Source organism: Nipponia nippon, unplaced genomic scaffold (assembly GCF_047370975.1).
Source record: "Nipponia nippon isolate SJK-2023a ecotype South Korea unplaced genomic scaffold, ASM4737097v1 scaffold_5, whole genome shotgun sequence".
Lineage (NCBI taxonomy): Eukaryota > Metazoa > Chordata > Aves > Pelecaniformes > Threskiornithidae > Nipponia > Nipponia nippon.
Genome location: NW_028262369.1, coordinates 60,985,629 through 61,010,953, shown reverse-complemented (window position 1 = coordinate 61,010,953; position 25,325 = coordinate 60,985,629). Strand labels below are relative to the sequence as shown.

The 25,325-nt window shown below is 39.7% G+C and overlaps 1 protein-coding gene across 1 annotated transcript in view; it reads left to right on the top strand.

Moving 5' to 3' along the window:
• SPAG16 (sperm associated antigen 16) overlaps positions 1–25,325 on the top strand; it is a 410,847-nt gene that overhangs the window by 296,034 nt on the left and 89,488 nt on the right. Inside the window, 1 exon segment of the mRNA XM_087731487.1 lies at positions 9,383–9,509. Coding sequence (XP_087587613.1) covers positions 9,383–9,509 — 127 coding nt within the window.

Genomic DNA, 25,325 nt, shown 5'->3' with positions numbered 1-25,325 from the left:
AATAAATTGTGAGACTTTTATCCGCAGTGCCGTTGTTATCACTGACTTGAATGGGAATGATTGCTCAGCGCTGAGTTGTGAGGCTGGGGCTCCAGACGTGGCTGCTCATGCTGAATCTGCACACCTCCAGCTCACCCAGCGCTCCCAGTTTGCTGTGGTCAGGTGTGGATGGGGGCCCACGTTACATTAGCCAGGTTACCTGTTGAAACAGATGCTATTGGTATGGTTTTGCATTGGTTACAAGCAGAGAGGTAACAGCTCTTCCGACAAAAAACGTTTGTGCAAAGTTAACGCTTCGGAAGGGCTTAAATCAAACTTGGGTTAGGGAAGTGGGTTTAGTTTAGACCAATGATTTGTGTTTGGTAAGAGGACTCTTGAACTGTATAGCGCTTATCAAATCATGGCCAAAGGGAAGCAGGGTGCTTGAAACAGTGCTGTATACGTGCTTGTGTAGTAAGTGGCTTTATACAATACAAAGTTGGATTTAAAATTAATTTATGCAAGAGCGAAAGTAGGGCCAAATTTGGAAAGGCCTCTCTGTTATGAAAATGCAATTAATCTGTAGTTGAATAAATATCACTGTTAGCGAGTACTTGAATATCAGAATGATTTAATCTGAAAATAATTGAGAACGTACAGCTGAAGTCCATCAGCGGTAGGAATGCAGATTATTCTATTTTGATATTTAGCTGCTTTTTTATGAGGAAGTTCTTGAAGTAATGGGATGAGATTTGTTGAACTGATCATTCTTTTGCCCGAAATACTTTGAGACTGGGAGAAACATTCATACACTTACCAGAGTTCAGAATTGGGCAAGCTTCTGTGAATACATTTTATATATTGTTGATATTTCCTCTTTAGTTTCCCTTAAAAAATGCCAAAAGACAAGATAAAGGGCCTAATATTAAGTTGTACTTTTTCATTTTACATGTTCCTTTTCATAGTTTCTGTTTAAAAAAAACACATGTCGTTTACTGATATTTTCTTTCAATGACTTAGATGTTCTGCCTTTTAAAATGGACAATTTCACATTTCAGCAATAGATCTATTGCCACAAATACTAATTTATAAATTTATGAATGTATGTATTACATCTATATATTAACAGTATTGCAATGGATATTACCCAGATTTTTAAAATGCACTTATTTAGACTTTAAGGAACTGAATGACAATAAAAATCCCTGTACGTGAACATGGCGTACCCTAGGAATTTTTTATGCTTATTGCTTTCAGGAGTGTCTGGTCAGGTAATGATGGGACCTAACTTCACTTTAGTCATAGTATCTCTCAAAATACTGAGAAAAGCCAGTAATGGCAATTATCATTCATCTCTTCCTCTCGCTGCACGGCTCCCAGAATTCAAAGGCACTTCTTTGATGGTTAGAAAGGAAAAACAAAATTGATTATTTTAAACCTCTCTGCAAAAGATATTGCTCTGTTTCAAGTGCAATGTCAACTGTGGCTAGCAGTAACTCTGCAGGGAGTGCAGTGATCGTGGGTTTCATATGTAAATTTATGCAAAGGGCTTCTGCAAGCCTAGCATGTGTTGTTCTCCTCAAACACCACCAGGCACTTTGTGCTACTTGATGTGGCAAAGGAAAGAGAGATTCTCTCTCTTTCACGCAGCAAGAGGAAAGCCTGCAGAGTGCATGTAAACAAGCAAGAGACCCATGATCCGTCATTGTTTTTGAAAGTCAGTAGAACTGGAAATTCTGCTGCAACAAAGTTCTGCCGTTTCCATTGATGATTTTTAATGGAGCTCCTCCTTTGGAGGACACAAGGGGTGTTCTGTATGAGTCTCCATATGCTGTGAAAGGACAAAATTAATAACCTAGAAATAATATCATTTTAGGATATTCTTCATCTTGATCAAAATTGTCACTGAGAAAATGAGGATAAGAAGTAAAAAAAATTCTATCTTGATATTTTTAGGCTTCTTAGTATGTGAAGGCCCACATACCTGTTCATTTATCAGCATAGACATCTCATCCACATCTTTTTTCCTTTTCCCGATATATTTGTTTCTCCTTCACTTTCTAATAGCAATAGACTTTTGGTCACTGATTGCACTAAAGAGGCATCTATGTGCCTCTACCTTTCTGTAATAAATTTCCCTTCTGCTTGAAACCTCTCCTGAGGACTGTCTGGGTGTTCCCTTTGCTCTGTTTGGTTGTTTGCATTAACAGCACTCACTCCTCAGTCAGCGCTTTTCCATGTGCCTCATTCTCTTTTGCATTCCCCACCAGGACTTGCTGTCTCCAGCTGCACGCGTCTGAGTACCTGCAGACAGTCCTCGTGTTATAGCTGAAGCTGGTCAGGTCCTAGCACGTACCAGCAATGATTGCAGAGTATTTAATCTTGGACCATAATTTAGAGTGGCTAATTTGAAGAACCCTACATTTTTACAGCACTTCTGATGAGCTCGCGTTCTTTCACCTTCATTGCAGTATGTGATCAGTCTGTGTTCGGGACTGCAGCATCATGTGAAGGAGGAAAGCGCTGACACAGAATTCCCCTGTTATGTTTGTAAAGCGTGTTTTGACTTACCACATTTGTTATGAACCTCAGCTGCTGGGGTGCCTGAAGGAAAAAGTGCCAGCAAAAGAAATGGAGTTGGGGCGGGAATGATCCCTGCTTCCCACAGGCATAAAAAACCATCAGTTATCCTGAGGTGTCTTCTTTGAGCTAGTGGGGTAGGTGCTGATATTGCTGTGTAAGTGGGATTGAGAGAGTTTGGAATGGATTCTTGTAGTTTTGAACCCATAATGTTTTTTACTAATAGATATTGTATTGCCTGTTTGTTCAAATGCTCACAGGGCACATAGAGCTGGATTAGAGGAGGAGGATGCTTTTGCCCCAGAGCACGCACAGTCAGTACGCTCTCAAAACCTGCGCATTGAACCATAATATCAAGGGATTACAATAGATCAGTAATCACGATAGGTATGGCAAAAATAGCCAGATTCTTACAGCAAGTCGTACCAGTTCTGCACAATGCAAAATTAGGAGTTGTTCTTTGACAACTGCTAATAAAGTTGAAGGGTTCTTCTGTAGGAACCAGTAGTGAAGCTCTGAGAGATGATTTTTTCTGCATCAATATCTTGAATTCACCTCACCTCCAGAAGAGCTGGTGACTCTCCAGTTCATGTTTATTTAAAGCTGTAAAAAATGTCACAAGGAGTGAGAACCAGACCCCAGTTGCTTGAGCTCTGGGTGTTTAGTTCCTTTCAAACATAAATGGTCCTTTGTCACTTCGGCTGCGATGCAGAAGTCAAAACTATAAAAGGAAAAAGCTAGTAAAAAAGCAGATAGGAAAACACTGGCAGTGCCTGTAAATAACCCTTAATCACCTCTTTTCCCCTACTCTTGATGAAAATAGTTATTAAAAATAAACCACTCCCCTTTCAAAGTGGTAATCGGTGTAGCTCTGTATTTTTGCCAGCTAAGTAATTCCATGTCTTTCTAAGAAGATGCTATTTTCATTTGAAACTGGGATGATTTAAGCCTGATATTTCAAAAATGGGTGATGATTGATTAGTCACCAGTCTAATAATGGACTACATCTGCATTTTTTCCTCCATCTTTATCATATTTTACATAATTCATTTGGCTTAATTGGACATTAAAGTCTTTTTCCCTGTAACGAATACAGCAGATTCACCCGCCCCTGCTTGGATTCTCTTGAGATCCCTCTGCCCTTGCTCACTGCTGCTCAGAAAGCCCCCAGGGGATGGGGTGGCACAGGGATGGGACTCTGCCGTGCATGCCCCTGTTATTTTTTCTGGGTGTAGTTAGTTTTTGCATTACAACAAGGCCTGAGATAACAACTCTCATCAGGTTTCTGATGTGCTTCATGCTGTAAATGTGGGAGGTAATGATTCCTTCTCTTAAAAATGTTCACTTTAACACATAGAAAATGGTGGTAGAGTTAAGTGATTTAGGATGTGTCCCACAGGGAGCATCTTAGAAATACAGATTATTCGAGTCTGTCTCAGTTTGAGGTAGCTGAAGCTGTTCCTCATGTGGCCACTTTGTCTACTGGCACTTAATGGCAAGGAGTTTCTACCACACTTTATGTACACAGAACAAACTCCTTTTACTTAGTTCAGAGACTGGTAACAAGACTTGCAAGACTGGTAACAAGCTCATCAGCCCTTTGTTTTGCCAGAGGTCAACCAGATTCCCCATAGGAATGGAATAGGAAAATAATTATCAGGCGTCTTTGTAGTTAGCAAGGGACCTAGAGCTTGAATCTGTTTCCACTGAGGTTGATGAAAATCTTGGTCTACTCATCATAAGAGTCCCTTAAAATACACTTCATACAGCTACATCTGTTTTGAAAACAAAGGATTTGCAAATCAGTAAACTTGACTGATTTGATTATGAACTTGTCCTAGTGAAAATGAGTTGCCTGTTCACTCACTATTTTGCCTTTTTAAAAATATTTGCAAAAGGTCATGAAACAACTACTGACCTGCCCTCAGAATTAAACTTTGAAGAGGATACTCCTGGGAGGAGTTTATCGCAGTCTAAATTAGGTAAAGCCACTTGCTGTATTTCATATATTATTGATCTTTCAGCATTAAATCCAGAGGTGTGTTCATAAGCAAGAGACGTAATTATTCAGATTTTTATCGTTCTTGCTAGTGTGAAACAGCAATTTTCAGGAAATATTTATCTAAAGTGTACTTGGTGATTAGTCCCACTGTTAATCATTATTAATATTCACAAGAAAAAATGTATATTTAAAAAAAAGGAAAGAAGGAAACGGATTTTTAAAACTTCCTGGAAATGACCTAAATCTGTTAATTCCTGATGTTATAATTATTTGTGTTACAACACTTTGCAAATGCCAGCTGAGATTGGGATTATGTTGTATATGGGGCTGAGCATACCCATTTTAGTGGGAGATCTTCTGTGATATAAAGATGCTCGTTAAGTTGGCAGGGAAGGTAAAGAGCGGAGGGTGGAACTGTAAAGGCAGTTAAAGGACTTGCAGAGTCCTTTAAGTGGAGCCTGGAACAGAACCAGTCTTTTAATCCAGACTAATTGAATCCCTGTATAAATTCTTTAATTACTTAAGCGTGCACACACAAAAAAGTACCAACTTGATTATATAGAATAGGAGGCAAGTCTTACCAGTTTTATGAATCATTCTACACGTTCTTTGATTAGAGGAAGTAATAGAACTGAGCTGTGGCTGCTGCAGCGTAAAATGTAGCGTAAGTGAAAATCAGTACAACGGAAATCTGCTTTTGCACATTTTCTCCTCGGATCTCATTGTCTTCTCCTTTTAGATGTAGGAAAATCAGTCAAGCCCTGATGGTCCAGCTTGCTGTTCAGTAAAATATGATGTCATCAGAAAGACATCATAAAAAAGACTGTAGTGTGGCAAGAAACAAAAAGAAGAAAACAAGAGCATGGCAGAGGGCTCTTCCATGAATAACTAAAATAATAACTGTAAAAGGAATTAAAAAGTCAAAAGCTCACAGGAGAACTCAAAGTGATTCTGCTTTAAAGCTTTTGAAAATGGCCCATGGCCAGAGGCAAATGAGTTCGTTTCACATATGACTTATCCCTTTCTTTTTCTTTGAATGGCACGTAGCTTCAAATTATCTTTCAGCTTGATTACATTCCTGGTTTATTTGTTCCTATTGAAAAGTTGTTATCCCACATCTCCAGCTCACTTGATTTAGAAAAGGTATGTAATGGAGATCACATGAAGGGAAGAAGTGGTGAAATGTTCTGGCTGGCTCATTAACAAAATCCTTTTGGTATGTTCTTAGTGCAGCAGCTGCCTAGGTATCAGTAATAATTAATGCATTTAATAATAAGTCTGTGGACAGAGTATGCCAAGGCTGATAAAATACCTGTTCGCCTGTGTTGATGTGTTACCGTCAGAACCCTGTCTTTTCTTACTTCTGTTTGCAGATGAGGTCTGCTGCCTTTTCATAGAAATGAGGCGCAATATGCTACTGGGCATTGCATTTTATGCACAGTTTGTTTATACTGCGTATCTGGGAGAAAATTGATAAAAAGTCTGCAGACTTGACAGCAAGAATTGGTTGATCTTGCTGCTAAGATAGATTGTAAACCCTTCGGAGCAGGACTGCCTTCTCCAGCTTGTTTACACAGCACCTAGCACGGTGGGGTGGTGCTCCCAGCGCGGTGCTGCTCTGCAGCACTGCTTCTGTTCAGATAGTTTCTGCAGGGATCAGGGGGGCTTGTCCTTTCTGGTGTGGCCACAAGTCACCTCGTGAAAGAGAGCTTAAATAACAGGTTAGGGGGGTTCAGTGTATCCAGTACGTAGCAACGATTTGACTGTGTAAATTCCTGCGGGGGGAGGTTTGCTTACCCTTGTATTTCTTAGGCATCTGTAGTAGAAATGGGAGAAAGTAAATGTGGCAGAGAATAGGATGGCGAGACTGAAAGAGGATGGGGTATGGATCTTCTCTTGTGGTGTGCCAGCTACTGTAGCAAAATTAACTCATAGGAGGAAGAACCTGTAGTAAAAGTAGATCAGATTGTTTTCCTCGTAATTATGCAACTCGGAACAATCCCTTAATCAGGACCAGTGGGAAGGTCAAAGTCAGCTCTACAGCTGCAGTTGCTTTGTGGCAGGGACTGTCTCTGATCAATGTTTGCATAATACCTGTTTCAGTGAAGCATTCTTGGTGCTATTATGATCTATTAGCTGGACCGTGCTGTTACTTAAGAGAGGAATGTCGTATTGGAAATCCATGGACACAACTGCTGGTGACATAAGACGGAGTCACAGAGCACCCACTGGAGTGTCTGCTGTAACTACACGGAGTGGGTTGTGTAGCGTCTTACCCAGATGGGCTGTCCATTGATCTAGTTCAAATTGCTGAGTTACCAAAGCTGTAATTAAGGAGCGTTTATTGAATTGAACTGAAGTAGTTTGAAGACAGGCATATTCTAAACCAAAACAAAATCAATCCCCCCAAGAAGGTAATATTCACTGAAATGCCTCTATGGATGGAAAAAATCAGGAGTAAAATCCAAGAATATGTCAAAGTCCTATTAGAGATTATGAAATAATGGGTATAAGGGATACCAGTGATTTCCTGAGTGGACTGTTGATAATGTTGGATATCATCTTTGCAGAAGAAAATGAAAAGAGAGAGGATGGTGAGGTGTAGAGAGCTGGTCCAGAAGCCGAGTATGTACACTGAGGAATGGAGGGATCTTTCTACATGCACATACTCAGTTCCTCTTCCCTTTACTGGCGTGACAGGTAACGACCTAAGGAAAGGAGACGTCCCACTTGATCATGAGTGTCTCACCACCCTACTTCGTAGTTGCTGCTGCGTGCCAGCTTCACCAAACCCTCTGCTCAGCTGAGATACGCATCTGTAACCTCTCTGAAAGTCAGGTTACAGGAATTTCAGAATGGGCTTCCAGAATTGGTGATCACTTTTGCAAGAGTTGCTTTATAAAAATCAGTGATGGGTACGTTCATAGTTAATCCAGACTCCATGCTATCTGAAAAGTGTGGGGAGGAGAGAAGAAAGAACTTCAGCCGTTTAGCCCAGAAAATAGTGTCAGAGGGGGGATATGAATGATACTGTAAGTGAAATGCATCAGGGACAGGGAAGAAGGGAGGAGCATCTCTGGGAAAAAACCCTTGTATTTAACCTAAAAGATATAGGTTGCATGTGAACAAGTACTTTTAAACTCTCACTTATGTGCTGAAAGATCTATAAATGCAAGAACAGGCAGGTTCTAGATCAGTGGCAGGGGATGGATGAGGGAACTGCTGCTAATCTGGAATTCAGTACTTTTATCAAGGCAAGCATATGAAAGCATTGCTTATAATAGTCGGAGACTGGAGTTGACGACTCTTCCAGTCTCACATCCATGATGATGCTTTTTTTTTTCCAGTCCAGTTCAAGCCATGCCACAAGTTGGAGTGTAGCTGTTTTATGTGGCGTTATTTGTTATTTGTTTCCCGAAGGGCCTGCTTGACCTCGTCGTTTGTATAGGCTGAACTTCATGAAAGGAGCCAGATGAAATGAAAGAGAATTAGGTTGTTACAGCTGGTGAGATAGTTAAACAAATAGCTTTTCCATAATGCTCAGCACCACTGTGTTGAGGTGTGATGTCGTTACGGTTACTGAGCTTTTTTGCAAAACAGTGAGTGCTGAGCGCTTATGCATTGCCAGCTGAATTCTCCAAGCAATGATTACTTTGTTTCTTGGTGTTACTCTGTATTAGGCCCTGTTACAAGCCAGAATGGAGTTCTGACATTTTAGATCTCCTCCAAATGAACCTAAAGATGTCATTATACTTATACCGTAATAGTGTTTCGCAGGCCATTACTTTCTACTTGAGAAGGCAATGGATATTTTCAGATCTTAATTCCTCTATTTGCTAGATAACTCCACAGATTTTCTTGCAGGTGTTATTTATGTGAAAGACGTAAAAATTAACTGAATATTTAAAAAGTCATGGATGCAGCATCTGACCCATGTTTTACCGGATTCTCAGTTCCATACCATTGTGATTCTTCTTCAAAACAATATCCTTTAATCTAATCTTACACTCTGGCATAAATTGGAAAAGACATTGACTTTGATAACTCTGAGTGCACATCAGCTGAGCTCATTTGGGGATTTTGAATCTTTATTTAGGAGGTTAAAATGAAAAGTAAATGTTTCTACGTTAGTAACTAGGGGTTTCTTTCTCTTATGGTGGCAGGAATTAGCTAAACAAAGTTATGTTTGGGCATCCTTTACTCTGCCTTCTTTGATTTTTGCATTTGTTCATATGCTACCTATGCAAAATACTTCTGCCACTTCTTTATTTTTTTTTTAATTAATATTGAAGAGAGGAATGGGGGACGTGGTCCTGCTATCTTTCCTTGCATAGATAGTCCCTGCATCCATCTGACTCACTGAAATGATTGATATTGTCCTTAGCGCGGCTGTTAGTGAACGTACAGCAACGAAGGAGTGTATGTTCTGCTCTAATCTTATGCTTCACATTGAAAACATGAGTAGACAAATTAAAAATCGGGGCTAAAGGGCCATTCCTGTGTCTCTGTGAGAAGAAAAGGTGTAATCACAAGCCGTGTTCTTAGGGGACACAGGTATCAGAATTCAAAATAACCTCTTTTGTCTTTTTTACTTACAGTTTCTCCTGAACTGTTCTCTTTAAAAGCCATATTGTATTGTTGCCATTCAAGTCAACATAGCTGTTAAGAGGCTGTGATAACCTCACGTATAATAACTTACATTTATTTAAATATGTACAGTTACTATGTCTGGCATCAGTGGGTATCCAGCCCTGTGTCATACGCTTTCTTCTTTGCAAAAGTACCGAAGCAATGCCTTTATTTTGTTTCCAACATTGACAGGGTGATACGGTTGCTTCCTGTGACTCTTCTGGTGTGATGAAGCGCTGGGACTTTTGGCAGTCAGTCCCCGTTTTATCCATAGATGCAGGCCCACATCCTGCCAACCAGGTTGTCTTTGATCACTCTGGTAGGATTCTAAAACAACTTTTTCTATCCAAGACGTGTTTTATTTTGAAATCTCTCTAATCTCTCTCTGGTTCTGAAGCCAGATAGTATGTGTAAAACAGCATAGGTGCGTTAATTTTGAAGAACAGATGCCTGATTGTACCAATGATCAATACACTTGTTTCCTATTGACTAGATTGGCAAATTGGACTAATGGTCCATTTATATAAATTGAAAAATGTGCAATAACAAAAAGTGCAATTAATTACAGAAATATTACATAAAATACAGAAATGATCACTGGGAGTAAAAAACGTAGCAAGATTACCTATGTTCTAGTGATGTTTATTCTCCATTACTGTTTGGTTTTTTATTTGCTAATTCTGTACTTGCATTTCGTAACCAATCTTGCTAAGTCCCCTTATAATTGCCTCAGAACTTCATTGTGTTGACAGGACTGCTTACTATGCACAAAGAATTGAAGTAACCAGTTATTTTTTGTCATCAACCATGTATTACCATGTCAGCAATATTATGAGTGAATATGCATTTTCATCTGAAGAGGGGCTTTTGTAAAACATTTTTTTGTTTTAAAACCAATATTAATCTTAATTGCAAAGCACAGACAAGCATTCATGTTGCAGCACAGAATTAGATCCTAGCTTAGGAAATCGTTACTACTCAAAGGTAGTACAATATGATATGATACAATACAATGATGTATAATGTAATATATATACGTAAGTATATTAAAAAATATGTATGCATTTGCATTGTATGTTACGTGCATAAAATATAATGCTTCAATAGAATATGAGAGATAATTAAGGAATCAAACAAAAATAATAGTATGATTTTTTTGTCATAATGACCCACATACTGTGGAACGCATACTATTGATATATTGAGTCACTTGGCAGAAAACCTTGCTGTCGAATTCTATAGTATTTGTATAGTGATTTCACAGATCTCTCTGCTGTACCATTAAATAAGGTATTTTCATTGCCAAGGGAAAAAAATGCATTGACACTGTCCATTTTTGACAGCTTCCCAAAGACAAATTTAACCGCTATGCTATTTGTGTGTGTAATTTGGAATAAGAGCTCATTTTTTCTTCAGGAGGATTTGAAAAAGTTTTGCATTTTTGTTTCTGAAGTATAATGTTGGGTCATTTGCGAAGGAATCACATCCCTGAAAAATGCAGTAGCAATATTTCTAGCCAGATGGGAACTTTCCAGTAGAAAGGTTATCATCTTCAGGTAATCTAAATGGGCAAAATTTTCCATGATTTGGATAAAATCCAGAATTTTCTCTGCAGGAGTAACCACACGAAAGAGATATCAAATTGGGATGGATGATCACAATGAGGCATAATGCAACAGGATGCAATCGCACCTAGCTAAAGATAGGAAAATACCTAGCTAAAAGAGACTACTGCAATTCCTGTTGTTTGAAGAGAGATATTGCCTACGTCACCGACGGCGAGGCGTGCCGGCCACGATCCACGCGTACAGGGACTGAAAAGGCAGTGCCTATTCTGAATAGGTACCTTGTGGAGGTACGAGCATACTAATATCTGTTTGTTACGGAGCAGTATTTGATTTACTTGATGAGTGGCTGGAAGGAATGTGTTTTCTGCGCTGCATCATGAGGGGGGAATGGTGTGTGGTACTGTTTAGCAAACCTGGCATTGCTTGGGTGCACCTGGTTTGGTTACTGTTAGCAGTGCAGTGGGAGACCCAGTCTGAGGTGAGTATCTCTGGGACCCTGGGTTTGCGGATGTTTAACTCATGCTGACACTATGTTGCCATAGCTTTTTTTTGCTAATACCGGAGTTGCCAAGCTAGCTAAACCAGAATTAGCCTAAGTAATCCTAAAATGGCCCTTGATACATCAAGAGAGGCTGAATGATGTGCTTGGCTGCAACAGCAGAGGGCTAGGTAAAATGAACCAGCAGGTTCCTGCATTGTTTGTCTAAACAGGAATTGTTTTTTAACAATGTGTTCATGGATTGGTCAATCTAAACTATTCGGTCAGTCATTTGAGTGAAGTTAACTAAAAATAATAACCACATTGACAGTCAGTCAGAATACTCTAAAACAACAATAAATAGTGGTGGCAGAATATATCCTATGTTTAACTAACAGCCTGTGGGGCATGGGACATCTGTCTCATTTGGGACCTCTCTCTGTGGAGAATCTTGGGTGGATTTTTCTGACCTTATCAAAGTGTGGCTTGATTTCCAGCTGTATCCCTCAGTACCTGGTGATGTTACACCACCTAGTATAAAATACTTGACTGCAGTAATAGTCATAGACACAGGAAACAAATTGTCCAGCATCTTACAGGTGGATTTAATTGCTAGATTAGAAAGCCATGGTTGAGCAGTTTTTTGATTCCGCCCAGTAATTGTTTAAATTCTAGGGAATAATGATAGAAGGGGTTTATGAAAAATTTGGCAGTATCAGCAAACGAGATTGTAGTCAGAGATAGTAAGGCCCCAACTAATGGAAGATTTTTGTTGGGATTTCCTTTGTATTGTTTTCAAGTAATTATTACCGCAAATGCGATGTAGACTAAAACATCTTACCTTTTGTTTTAAAGTGGTACTATCTTCTATTGGAGTGACATTCACTGGATGGGAGTTGCTTAACAAAGAGCTAGTACCAAGAATGAGTTTGTAAGTTCCTGGAATTCTCCTGATGGCGTTTTTGCAGATGGTCCTTGCTAACTCTAGTGATCCGAATGCTATTCATGGCATAAATGCTTGACCATAAAGCCATTTTCTGCTTTACGAGAGCCGCACTCAGGTCTTAAATGAGTTAATGATAAAAGTTGTGTATAAATCTTTCTGCTTTAGCTACGCTCTGCCTTAGCTTTTCTTTAACTCAGCTTAAGAGGCAGACTTTTCAATATGGCCTACTTGTGAATGAGAAGAAATTAATAACATGATTAATTACCATTGTACCTTATGTGGATTTTCTTCTTTCCCCCAGTCTTTCTGAAACTAGCTCATGGTCTTGCAATGAGAGGTGGTTATGGAGCTGGCCGGGACTTAGCCCACTGGGGGCGATGATCTTCAATATTATGCTTAATACCAGAAATGCAAAGGAATATGTCCTTTGAATTCTGCATGCTGTAAATGGTCTCAGGGAGGGGACCAATTATGGTTACTGTGCAAGATGGACCGTAATGTAACTGATTTTTTAACTAAATTCATATTTATTTGTTCATATGCATGTTAACTAGCATCTCCATGTGCTTATGTTCTTGTGTAGCATTCATGAATCCCTTAAACACCCTCTTGTCATCACCTTTTGTGTTTCCAGTTGCTGTTTAGAAAATGTACTTAATACAATTAATCACAACACAACATTGCATATGTAAGAGTTAGAGAAGCTGTAGAGGATTCTAGTTTATATGCTAAGACGTATTTATTATTATCATAACATTAAAACAACCAAACCAAACCAACCCCACTACAACAGGAACAGTCCACAATCAGTAGCAGTTACAATAAGGCAAACAATATTTGGAAAAATACAGTGCTGTATTTTGAGATCTGGAGATACAGTGAGGTGTTATCATTTAATCTGCTTCCATCCAAGCTGGGCAGTGTTGCTCTCAGTGTTGAAGAGGTGTGAAGGGTCTGTGATTCTTCTGCCAGAGCACGAATAAACAGTCTCACAATGCCTCTGAACACCTCAAGGGCAATATGTACCTATTTTAAGTAGAGGGAGTGTATATTAAACGAATATAAAGGTTGTAAATTAATGTGAAAGTTGAGAAATGCTGGAATCAAGATTACTCTGTGATGTAAGTGGTTTATTTTAGGAGAGAGGAATTCTGGGGGTACAGGAGACACGTTTTAGGAAGTGGCTGTCGACAGACAGTACCACTTCCAACCATGTTGGGGTCAGGGTAACTGCTCAGCTATCTAAAAGCAATAATTTGCAATTAATTTGCTTAACTACAGCATCACATGACATTACACAGGATCATTTACATGAGACAGCCGTTAGTCCAGTGGGTGACAGAATTGTTTGCTGCTCAGTCTTGAATTGGTTTTGGTGTTAAATAGTGGTCTAAAGAATTTGTGTCTCTATATTATCCACCCTTTACTGAATACAGAATTATATTGATGGGATTTTCTGGGATGCCATTGCTGAAGCGTCTTCAATATTTGCACTAGACATTATTTGGGCTATTCTGGATAATATTAAAGCCACAGGCGATCCGCACAGGCCTCATGAGGGATGGAGGCATGGAGATTAAACCTCAGATTGTTAGAATTTCTGCAGGTATTGAGTCTGCAGGTAAAGTCACAGAATTACAGTTTTTGGATTCCTTATCTGGTACCATTTTCTATGCTAAGAACAGAGCTGGCAGAAATAATCCTTGTAAATTGAGGAAAAAAAGTTGAGAAGCATAAAGTCTGTTTCTGCATTCATATGTGCCTAATTGAGTATGTGTTCTATTTCTTAAAAGAAACATAAATAATACTGATTTATTATATGGCAGTCGCATTCATTCAGAGGTCTGATCTTGCAGTGAGCTGCCCGCTCAATTTTCTCTTTGATTTTTTCAATTTTGGTTGGTATATTGGCTGCAAAGACAAGCTGGTATTGAGGCGCTGGGTGTTTGTCTTTTCTCCTTCTTTCTTTCTTTCTTTCCTTCACATTTTTGGTTAATTCGTACAACTTACGTGGCACTGAGTAGATAAAGCTTCATCTTGGCAGGGTGGGGGATTTTCCTAGGGTGGAAGAACCACTTCTTTGCTGGGAAGCTGTAGAGTGGATTTTGCAATTGGTGTCTGGATACAGGGGATGCATCTACACCTCTGGGATGTCAGGAGGGGACTGTGTCCAAGTATTAAAAGAACCAGAGCAGGACAAGACCTTGACTCTTTATCTCACTTCTTTTGCAGTTTCTGAAGCTTGCTTTTTATATTTGTCTCCCTCTTGCTTACTGTTAAAGTCATTCTTGATAGGAGAAAAATCCTCTAGTGCAGAATTTACCACAGTAATCTTTTTAGCGGCATCTGATTTTGTCCATATTGTGCAATTATGTGCTGACATTAATGTGTGTTTTTCCCTATGACCCCCATTTCTGACTAAAAGGCTTTTTTCATTACAGCACTTTATTGCTCTGTGTTCTTTAATCTCCAAGGCAGATTACTTGATAACATCAATTGATTCCTTAGGGTGCTTTTCCCCTTGTGGTTCAGTGCCCGAGTCCCTGCTTCAGTTCTGACTATGTATATGCTGTCACAGGCAATAGAGTCTCAACTGGGGAAATTTTTACTTAATTTAAGTTATTGCGAATTAATGCAAACTTCTGATCACTGATTCTGGGTATTGAGAAAAAAGAAAACATGAAGAATTAAACAAGCGCTTAAGTAAATGCTGTTCCTCCCCCTTTCCCAGTCTCAGGTTAAGCCAAACATCTCTCCTCCCCTCTTCCTAGTCTCTGCTTGCCTTGTTTTCCCTGCGGGCTGCGCTCCATCATCCCAATTCCTTTGGTGCAGCAACGGGTGATGTGGGAGGTTGGGATTGTATGGCTAATGGCTTCTGTCTGCCACTCCTCCGTGCTCCTTACTGCTCCTCCTCCACTGCTCCAGGCTGCCACTGCTTCACTGCTGTCACCCACAGGCCACAGGTGTCCCTGCCCCAACATGGGTGTACATCCGTGCATGGACTGATGGGGCACTCATGTACATTAATTGGGGGCTTATGTGTAAATTAATTGGGTGTCAATGCATAAACTGATTGGGCACACATGCATGAATTGATGGGGCATTCATGCATAAGATAATTGGGCACTCATGCATGAATGGAGTGAACTCTGCAAATTGATGCCCAATATGCAAAGAGAGCTTGATATATAGGTAGATTGAAATAGATATAGGTATAATTATTTGGATTTGTCCTGGCACTTGCTTTTTTACACAGAGCTCAGACAACTCCCAGTTCTGGTTGTTAGTCAGTTTGGGCTTGTTACAGTGCTATAGCTCCACCTAACAGGGCAGAAAGGTGATCCAAGTCGTGTTTTTAGAACACATCTTTCCCATTCCTTTGAAACATTTGCTCTTTACTTGGAAAATTGAGGCTAGTTCTTCCTTATTTTGCTGCCTGCTTTGCTTCTCATTCAGGCTTTTCTCAAGTCTATTTGTAAAGCATAAGCTACAATCTTCTACATCACTCGTTCTTCTCCTTTCTCCCATCATGAATTGTCCTACCAGAACCCTTTTCTTCGCTGTGGGTTCAGCACTGCAAGATCTGTGTGTTTTCACTGCATCCTTACACACCCTTTTCGATACAAACTAAGGATTCACATGTTCTGTTTCTTTTAAATATAATTGATCCACATTCTTACAAGTTTTGCTTGACGAGCACAAATGCAGTCACCCGCATCTCTTAGTTCTCCATTCTTTATTTGGTGATCAGCATTTTTAGTTTGTCTTCACTTCCTTGGCTTCAGCTCATCTCCGAGTGCTGTGTCAGTGCTCTGCGTCTGAGCGCTGTTCTCGTGCATGCCGCCTCTGCCAGGCCAGCGCAGGGGATGCTTCTGCAGAAACCGGGCCAAGTAGCAATCAGTCACGAAAAACTCTTCTTCCTTCCTTCTGAAATGGGATAGGGCTAAACGCCAAAGTCAGGCCCTTTACTTTACACTGGAAAGTTGTAAGCAGTGGTGGGTCTCCGTTTCTCCTTTGGTCCATCTCTCTCTTTCTCTTTTTCTCATTACTCCAAACTTGACTATCCCTTTATAAAACTTTTCATAACAAAGGAACCATCAATCAACAATCAGACAAGGAATACAGGGAGAATGAAAGACACTTTTAAAGTCTGTGATATGTGTCTGGTCCATGTCTGAACGTGCATCCCTACTTTAAACTGATCTGTGGGAAATAAATTTTCAGGTCCACCATTTGTTGACCAAGCTGTTTTTATGCAAGCAAAAGATTTTAAAAAATTGTACCTCGGATGGAGGAAATGGTGGTGGGCTGGTTCACCTCACCCACACTAGTCGAAAGGTTTTGTGCTTTGTCCTTCAAGCTGAAATCCCTGCTTTGGCAGAGCTTTGCAATAAGCAAATGCTGCTGCCCCAACTGTCTGCTCTCAGACAACGCACCAGTATTGATGTTTTGTCCCTAAGCAGCCTGCCCAGCCTGTGTGTTTGAACTGATGAATCCATTTGTGGGCTCCCTGGAGAGGTTCCCGTGTGGTCTGAGTTGGTTTACACAACCCATGACCTATTTTCTAGTCCCGATCACGCTGCTTAGTCTTGGAAGTCAGATCGACAACACGTCCGTGTCAGCCCTCTTTCTCTGAGTAGTGCTTCCAACATCTGTTGACAGATCTTAATTATTCCTACGGTCAGCATGGGAATAAAAGGATGTGCTGGAAGACTACATTATTCAACAGTAATTCCTTGTCTCCTAATTCTCACTTCTCCCCTCAGTGCAGCTGTATTTCATTTCTCTCATTCTCAACATTTGTTTTCCTGACCATAAAACTCTCTAATTCGGAGGCAGTGGGTAGATTGGAACTTACACAAATATGAGCTGATTGACAGATCATTTTGTCTCCTTGTTTCATTGGGGCATGAAACTATCACTCTCCTTATTTCTGACTGTTGCAGTTTTTCAGGAGGGAAAAAGTTGGCAATGAATTTTTCCCCTTTGTTGATCAGGAGAAGAGTTGTGCCATGCAGTATTTCTGTTGTGTCATGGCCATTTTTCAATATGAGGAAACTCCACAATATTTAAATATGGTAGAAAGAAAAGAAAGGGGATTCTTAAAATATATGACTTTATTTTCAGTACACGCATAATTTAAAATGTATGAAATATTTGTCCATTGGAAAGGAAAGTGAGGTCGCTCGGAAACCCCTTATTTTACATTTTTCGCCCTAGTTGCAGGATAGTAATTTGTCTCTGGCTGTGTTTTCTTTGCTGAGCTAATGAGGGTGGGGACTGTGTACTACTGCAGGCAATTGCTTTGAGCGCTGAGCACTTTGAAGAGATTAGCCCCATTGATATTCCCTTCATCTTTGTTAGAGAGGAATGCTTCCTTCCCTGGAGTGCAAGAAGATGGACAGCTATTTAATAGAGCCAGCCTTTTTCAACTAGATACTGTAGTACTAAATATTCCCATCTCACTTGCCTGTGTATACCCAGCATAAAAACAATGTTCTGGAAGCCAGGGTTGTGCCTCATTAGAGCAATATATTGACCTGTTAGAGTTTTTTTTGAGGACCCCAGGTTGAATGGATTATTATCTGACTGGTTAAATGTTATTCTTCAAGGAGAAGCAACGGTTTCAGCTGTTCAGGCAGTCAGCCAAAACATGGTGATGAGCAAATTATTTGTTCCAAAAATAAATGAAGGGAATGTCCACATGATTTTTGCCATCCTTGTATTAAACTAACAGAAGCTGAAAATTGGAGCTTTATGCATCCCAAGTGGGGCATAACTGATCAAAATTTTGATTCTCCAGCAGCTATCCACAAACTGAATTAAAATGTTTTGCAACAGGTTGGTTTTTTTCTAATCCCATTTAAACTAGGCCCAAGTCTTAAAATAATACTGCATTCAACATCTCATCTCTAGCATTTACTGCTTTTGTAACTTTACAAGGTCCATGCATTCTATTTTGTATTTATTGTTTATATTAATTCCAGCTTACAGAGTGCTGCAATTAGCCAATTCCCACTTTGAGTGTATTTACAGTGATTGAATGAGAACTCCTTTCTTTCACTCAAACTGCACAGCTCCATCTCAAGCCTGGCTTAGATACAAGAGCTTCATCTCCTGATTAACTTATTCCTGCAGACAGTCGGAGAGTAAGGACCTGTGAAGGTCATCACAGCTTTTCTTCCATGAAAGCTCCTCTTAAATATCAACAGCTATCCAGGTCTTGTCTTTTGAGTAAAGCGTCTGTATTGTATGTAAAGAAATGAATCAATACTGCATTCATCATTCATATCCTGTAATAAAAGACAGGGATTTTTGAAATAAGGTATTATATTGATCTAGTATTTGTGTGTACTTTCTATGTGTTAAACATACAAGATAGAACAGCCATGGCATTCTCTACCAAGCACTGGATAGGTCAGGGAATCCGTAAGGGGACAGTGATTTGCCACTTCGTCACTGTTGAAAGTAGATACATTTTCATCACTAACCAAGAGTCATTAGATAGCTGGTAGCTTTGTGGACTGATCCAGATTTGTATTGGGAGCGTAGAAGAGAAGAAATTGGGGGCTTTTGTTTAAGGGAAGCAAATACTTAGAGAGAAGGAGGCAGAGTCCATTGGGATTGGATGCTTTGGAGAAAAAAATAATTCTTGTGACAACCTAAGTAACTCAAGTATGTTGTTTCAAACTTAAGGATAATTTGAGTAATTTGGTCTATTTACCCACCATTCTTTTCCCTTTCAAGAAGCAAGGTTCATATTTTGAATGAAAACTTCGAAATTAAATGTCAGGTGCTTTCATGTAAAAAAATTTTTAAAACAATCTGTAAGCAGTATATAGCTTTCCACTTTTGCGGGGGGGTAGAAACTATGCCAATCTATGTTGAGTTTGAGTAACACATTTTCAGTAACTCAAAACCTACATTTTTATCAAACTTGCTATTTTTCCAATATCCATTTTTAAAAGTAACTGAACTCTAAAAGAAAATTATTCACCTCTGGATACCTGTATTGTCATTACCAAGAAAGTTTTGATTCCTTGAACAGCTCTTCCACTTGGTAAATGAAGTATATTCATGAGCTACTTCTTTTCAGAGCTTGGAAAGTGGCATCTCTTTTCACGAAAGAGATCATCTTTAAATTACAAGTATGCTGTCCTAAGCCTTTTTTTATTTTTATTTTATTGAGAAATTGTCACAGGAGCTAAAATGCGTAATCATCAATAGCCAGTGATCCATAGGGCTATGCAAAATAAATTGATTAACAATATAACCTCCATACAGATGTCCTAGGAGTGCTTGTTATTTTTTGTGAACCAATCTGGGAGTCTTGCTTGCATTCCATGGGCCAGGTGGAAAAAGGTGAGTGCGACAAAGTTCAGGGCATCTCTGCAGTTACTCTGTTGCTGCTAGCAGTCAGAACTGGCTGAAATGGTGCTGTAATGTACACAGAAAGGCATCATGTTTGCTGAAAAGGAAAAAATGTTAGAAATTTGCTCCTACCACAGTATCTGCCAGCCTCTTTTCTGTCAAGCCTGCATGCCAACAAAACAAACCCATTCGCTTGAAATGAATTTGAGGCCTGAGACAAAATCCCCCCTTGTCATGAAAGCATGATTTTAATCACTTTGTTTTTAATGCCATTCTACTACTAAGAAAATCATGATTTAGGTGCCTTTGAGCAGATGCAGATGCCTTACACTTATGCAGAACTATTCCTTAGAGAGAATTGGATGCAATTTTAGGATGAGATAACTGACCTAGGAGAGAGTGCAAAACTTGCATATCCACTTTCTCCAGATGGATTTTCACTAGGAAGCCTTCAAACTGCTCATAAATATTGTCTGTCCTTTGGTAAAGGCCCACAGCAGCAAGCACATGGTCATTTCCTGGGCAGAAAGACTTTTTTTGTATTGAGACTTTTGGGCAACAAAATATTTTATTTCTCTTTCTTTTTCTGTGGCAAAACACTATACATGTTGGTGAATGGGAAAATAAGGAAGAAAAGAAATTCTACAAACGGCCTCCAAAGCCTGACTTGGATATTTGAATTGTTTGTTGTGTTTTTTCCTCTGGAATGAACTTTCTTTGCCCATCTTTCAACTTGTGAAAATATCTTTTATGTAGAGCTGTTACCTCTCTGAGTATGACATGCTCTTGGGGAGTAGGGTAAAATCTACTTACCAGTAGTCTTTCCTCTGTAAATTGAATGAAAAAAGGAAATATCTTAATTAATCCCTTCGCCCCCCCCCCAGGAATGAAGCAAAAGAGGGAGTGGTGGTGATGATGGAGAGGTCTTTAATGTTGAGTTCATGTCAAACATCTTTCCGCATTTCACATTTTATATTGTAAATGAATATGCATGAATACCTCAGTGATCCTGCCTGGAAACACAGAAGAGCAAAAATGGAGTGTTTCTGGCTCATAGCAAAGGTCTGTTTTGCCAGTATCCCATCTCTGGCAATGGGCAGGAGTTGGTGCTTAGGGAAAATAGATAAAACCAGAGTGAGTAAACACTGGGGTTTCTCTGCTACTCTTCTCCAATGCCCCGTGGATTAGGACCTCCCAGAGCTGGGGACTTCATGCACTTTGTCTGGTGTTCATGGATCTCTCCTCTGTTAAACTTGTCTGATCTTTTGGTTTGGAACTTCTTCATATTTCAGCTTCCAGCAGATCCCATAGCAATGATGAAGTACTTCCCTGCTTTTGCTTTAAATCTCTTAATGATACATTCTGGTTCTCATACTGTGGGAATTATTGAATAATTGTTCCTTGTTCAACCTCTTCATGCTGACACATCTTCCCGTACTCTCTTTGCAGAGCTGAAAAGTTCATGTCTATTTAATCTCCCGGATACATAAGCCATTCCTCATCTTTCTTCATTTGTTGCCATTCTTTAAATCTTATTTCAGGTACATTCTTTCAGAAACGGCGGAGAGGGACAAGGCCTGTATGATCTGTTTAAGATGTGCTTAAATCACGGTTTTAAATAGAGGCCTAATGAGGTTTCCTGGTTTTGTTCTCTAGCTTCTTTTTTCCCACAATGAATCTTGACATTATATCAAGCTGATGTTTTCGAAGAAGTATCCACAGTGGCTGTGAGATCTCTCTCCTGAATGACAAAGGATAGTTTACAGTCTGTTGTTGGATTTGTATAAATTAAGGATATTTTTGTTCATTTGAATAATTTTGTGTTTCTTAGAATTCAGTTTCATCTGCTACTTTATTACTTAATCTGGTAGCATCTTGAGATTCTTCAACGAGTCTATGAAATATGCTGTGGTCTTGAAAAACATGAATAATTTTGTACTATCAGTGAATGTCACCTCAATATTCACCTTCCCATCCTTTAAAAAAAGTATGTATTAATGTGCTGACTAGCACAGGTCCCAGAATAGATGTCACATTCTTCTGTTAATCTGCTCCTGTGTTTTCCTGACTATGGGAAAGCTTTTTTTTTTTTTTTTTTTTGCTTTTCCCCCTCCCAACTTTGTCAAAATCTTTTGGGAATTCAAGTGTCTTATGTCAGTCAGGTCACCCCTACTCCTGGGCTTCTCAGCACCATCAAAGAACTGGAGCAGATTTCTGATCTGTGGTTTCCTGCTATAAAAGCTATGGTAACTCTTCACTATGGTATTATATTTCTCCATGCATCAACTAAATCTGTTCCTTATTATACAACTGAGTTTATTAGACCTGTAAAGAAATCAGATGTACCAGTTAACAGTTTCTCAAGCTCTTTTCAGAAGTTGCTGTCATGTTTGCCACCTTCCATTCCTCTGCTCCTCGGACCTGGTTAAGCAATAGGTCTCGTACTTCAGTAACAATTTCAATTAATTTCATATTTAAGGATTTATAAAACTCCTGTTTGAATACTTTCTGGTTCTGGCAAATAGTTAGTCACCTTATTCTAAGATTTTGGACTTCTGTTCCCTGTTAAAAAAACAAAATGGCCTGACCAGGGCATGCCTCAAGAGTTACTAAAGCAGTCAGCTCTCTGCATAGTTCTGCTTGCTGGTGTGATTGAAGCTGGTTGGATATGGTTGAAATAATGCATAGGTGGCTTTGAAATCCATCATAAAGGAGAGGGATTTAGGCTATCGGTACATGGGGCACGTAGCCTTCTTTGCATGAGCTCATCTTTAAAGGAATGGATGACTATTCCCAGTAAAGGAATGTGTCAGCAATTCCTTCAACCGAAGACATCTATCTATATAATATGAGGTGTTTTGGTTTCTCAGCTAGATGTGCATCTGAAGCTGGATAGTAACATTAAAGTTGGACGTTAAGATCAGCAGTTAAATTGTTAACACTGTCTTGGAGTGCAAAATTCACTGAACTTGAGAATTTCATTGTGCATTCCATAAAAAAGCAGAACTTAAAACATAGTCTGTTAAATTCATTGCCTTCCCTGGCTTCCTTGCCAGAACTGTAGTGGTAGTAGTTGACAACAGCCTTTTATTCTGGATCATCCCTTTCTGTATTCCAGGCTGCAGTCACAGCTGTGTACTTAAAACTCTAATATACAATTATGTGTATTTGGCTAAACAGGTCTTACATCAGTGGAATTAGCCCTCTCTGTTTTCTGTCCAGTATTTGGGTTTTTTTATTTTTATTGTGTGTTCTTTTTCCTTCAATTTCATACGCTAGCCAGTCGGCTTGAATGACGCTGGGAATGTCTCTGATAGTATAATGGGCATTTATAGCAGTGACTGTAATTAATGATTAATATTTTAGCTGTGCTTGCAAGCTAAGTTTAGGCACTGGCAAAATAAAGAGTTGCCTAGAGTCACTGGCTGATGGACCGGCAGAATAATGGGCTTCATTTAACCAGATGAACCGTCTGAGTCACGCCATAGGGAGGGCAGATCTGTGCCTGTGCTGGCCTCGCTCAGCGCTGTGGCCGAGGGGGCTCCTCCACCTTCTTCCCTGAGCAGCTCCAAATGCCAGGACTGAATGAACTCCCTGGCTTTAGAAACACACCCCCTTCCCATTACAGCTTCTCCATCTGATGTGAAGCATTTGATTCTGGGACTGCTGAGCCTTATGATACAGGTATTGTGATTGATGTAATGTTCTTGTAATTTTTAATTATGAATTCACACATTTATTATAGATTTTTCTTAACATTTTGCATAAATTAGTAGACAACTCTGATACTTGATACGACATTGCAGGAATGGTAACACAAAATCAAGGGAAACAAGGTTATTGAGTACAATGAACACTTCTTCCCTGGCTTCAGAGCAAACCATAGGGAAAGGAAACAGGAAAGGAAAACAATAAGGAAAACCAACCCCACAGAAATTATTAAACGTTACCTCACTCAGAACGCCCCGGCAAAAGAAAAAAAAAGATGCTCTCCTGAAATATCACCCAAAGTCTTAGCTGGTAGATAGATCTGAAGTTTGGAGAGAAGTCTGACATTGCTTGCTGGGAAGTGCCGAGCATCCCCATGGCATCGCGTACCTTGTGCAACAGGTTCTCTGTGGCAATCTAGGACTTAGTGGACCATGGTGGAGGGCATCTTGAGTCTCAGTGTTGGTCCTTTCAAGGGAAGAGAAGTCCGAGCCTCAGACCTCCACGGAGTATTTCTTCTTGACTTCTGTCATACCGACACAACATGCTCTGTGTTGCTGTCACTATAGTCCAACCTAACCAGCTTCAGCCAGCTTCTGTCTAGCAGGCACCATACTGTCTGTTCAGGACATTTCCTGAGACATTGTAGGGGACCCAACTAAGAAAATACCATCTGAATGCTGCAGCAGGCTACTCTGTCTGTTAGTGGTTCATTAGCTTGGATGCCTCGGCTCTGTGATGTTTTTCAAACACAGCTTCACTGGGAGTCCTAGTTTAAATTTCCTCTGTGCGTGCATGCTGCTGGCCTGAGGGCTCTTGGGGCTACCTGCTTCAGACTCTTACACTAACCAGGGACTCTGTTACATATTTTATAATAATTCCTTTTTATTCACTACTCATTTGTTTTCTGTTATTATTTTCCTTTTACTGCTATAAAAGCTCTTCTCTTCTTATATTTTATGTTCACTTCTGTGATTTGTCCTAATGTTCTCTGCGATTATAAGTTTTAGTAGTATTGAGATGAATGTCTAAATAATTCAGTGGAATGGATCCAAAATGACACAAACTGGGTTGCTCAATAGATGAGAGCAGAACCACACCATTAACATAGAGCTGACATTTACCTTATGTACAGGTACATGCAGATTACAGTCCTTTGGCTCTGTACGGTTTTGCTCTTAACGTACATATTCACAGTCTGTTTGTGCTTTTGAGAGTGATGTACCAAGGGCTGGACAAGAAGGTTTTATTACCAGAAATTACCCCGTTAGGTGTGCGAAGCTGGTTTTTGTGCAAAGATGTGGCAGAGTGACCATTAGGATCCTGCCATTGTAAAATGGTAGACACCATGGTCCCAGTTGAATTACTAGTGTGGCTCTATCAGCTGTGCTATAAGCACTGTTGTGCCATGTATGCATGTATTTGAAGCGTGCTACACTGGACTTCTCTCTAGTGTTATCTGAGTCATTCTCTTCCTACAATTTGTGGAGGAGAGGTGAGAACCGTACCCCAGTACAGCCTGGCCATCATCACGGAAACACAAAGCTTGTCGGTATGTCCTCTCCAGAACAGGAACGCCTGCAATAGTTATTGTACAGAACATACGTGCCGTGTAGCCAAGTGAAAATGGATTCAAGCATTTCCTTTCTTCGGTTGTACTAGACCAACAAAAGTAAGAACATCTTTATATGCTCAGTGATTTAAAATCAGCAAACACACCTCAGCCCATTTACCACCACATACATAATCAGTTTTGGTATTTCTAAGCAAAACAAATACTTCCAAAGGAGCTATTGTGAACAGATGGGCTAACATTCATAAAATAGACAGTTCCCTTTGTAAGTGGTTTGTTTGAATAAAATGTATTGTTTCCATTGAGATTTAAACTACAATTTGCTTAAATTATTTTTATATTTGGCCGTTGTATTGTGAGCATATGAAATGGGCAAAATGTTAAGAATAATTAAGCAGAGTGGTCCTGAATACCCTGGTGAGTCTGAAAAACCATACATAAAAGAAAGCAGCTATCTGCGGAGCTGCCAATTCTACTTATATAAGCACATC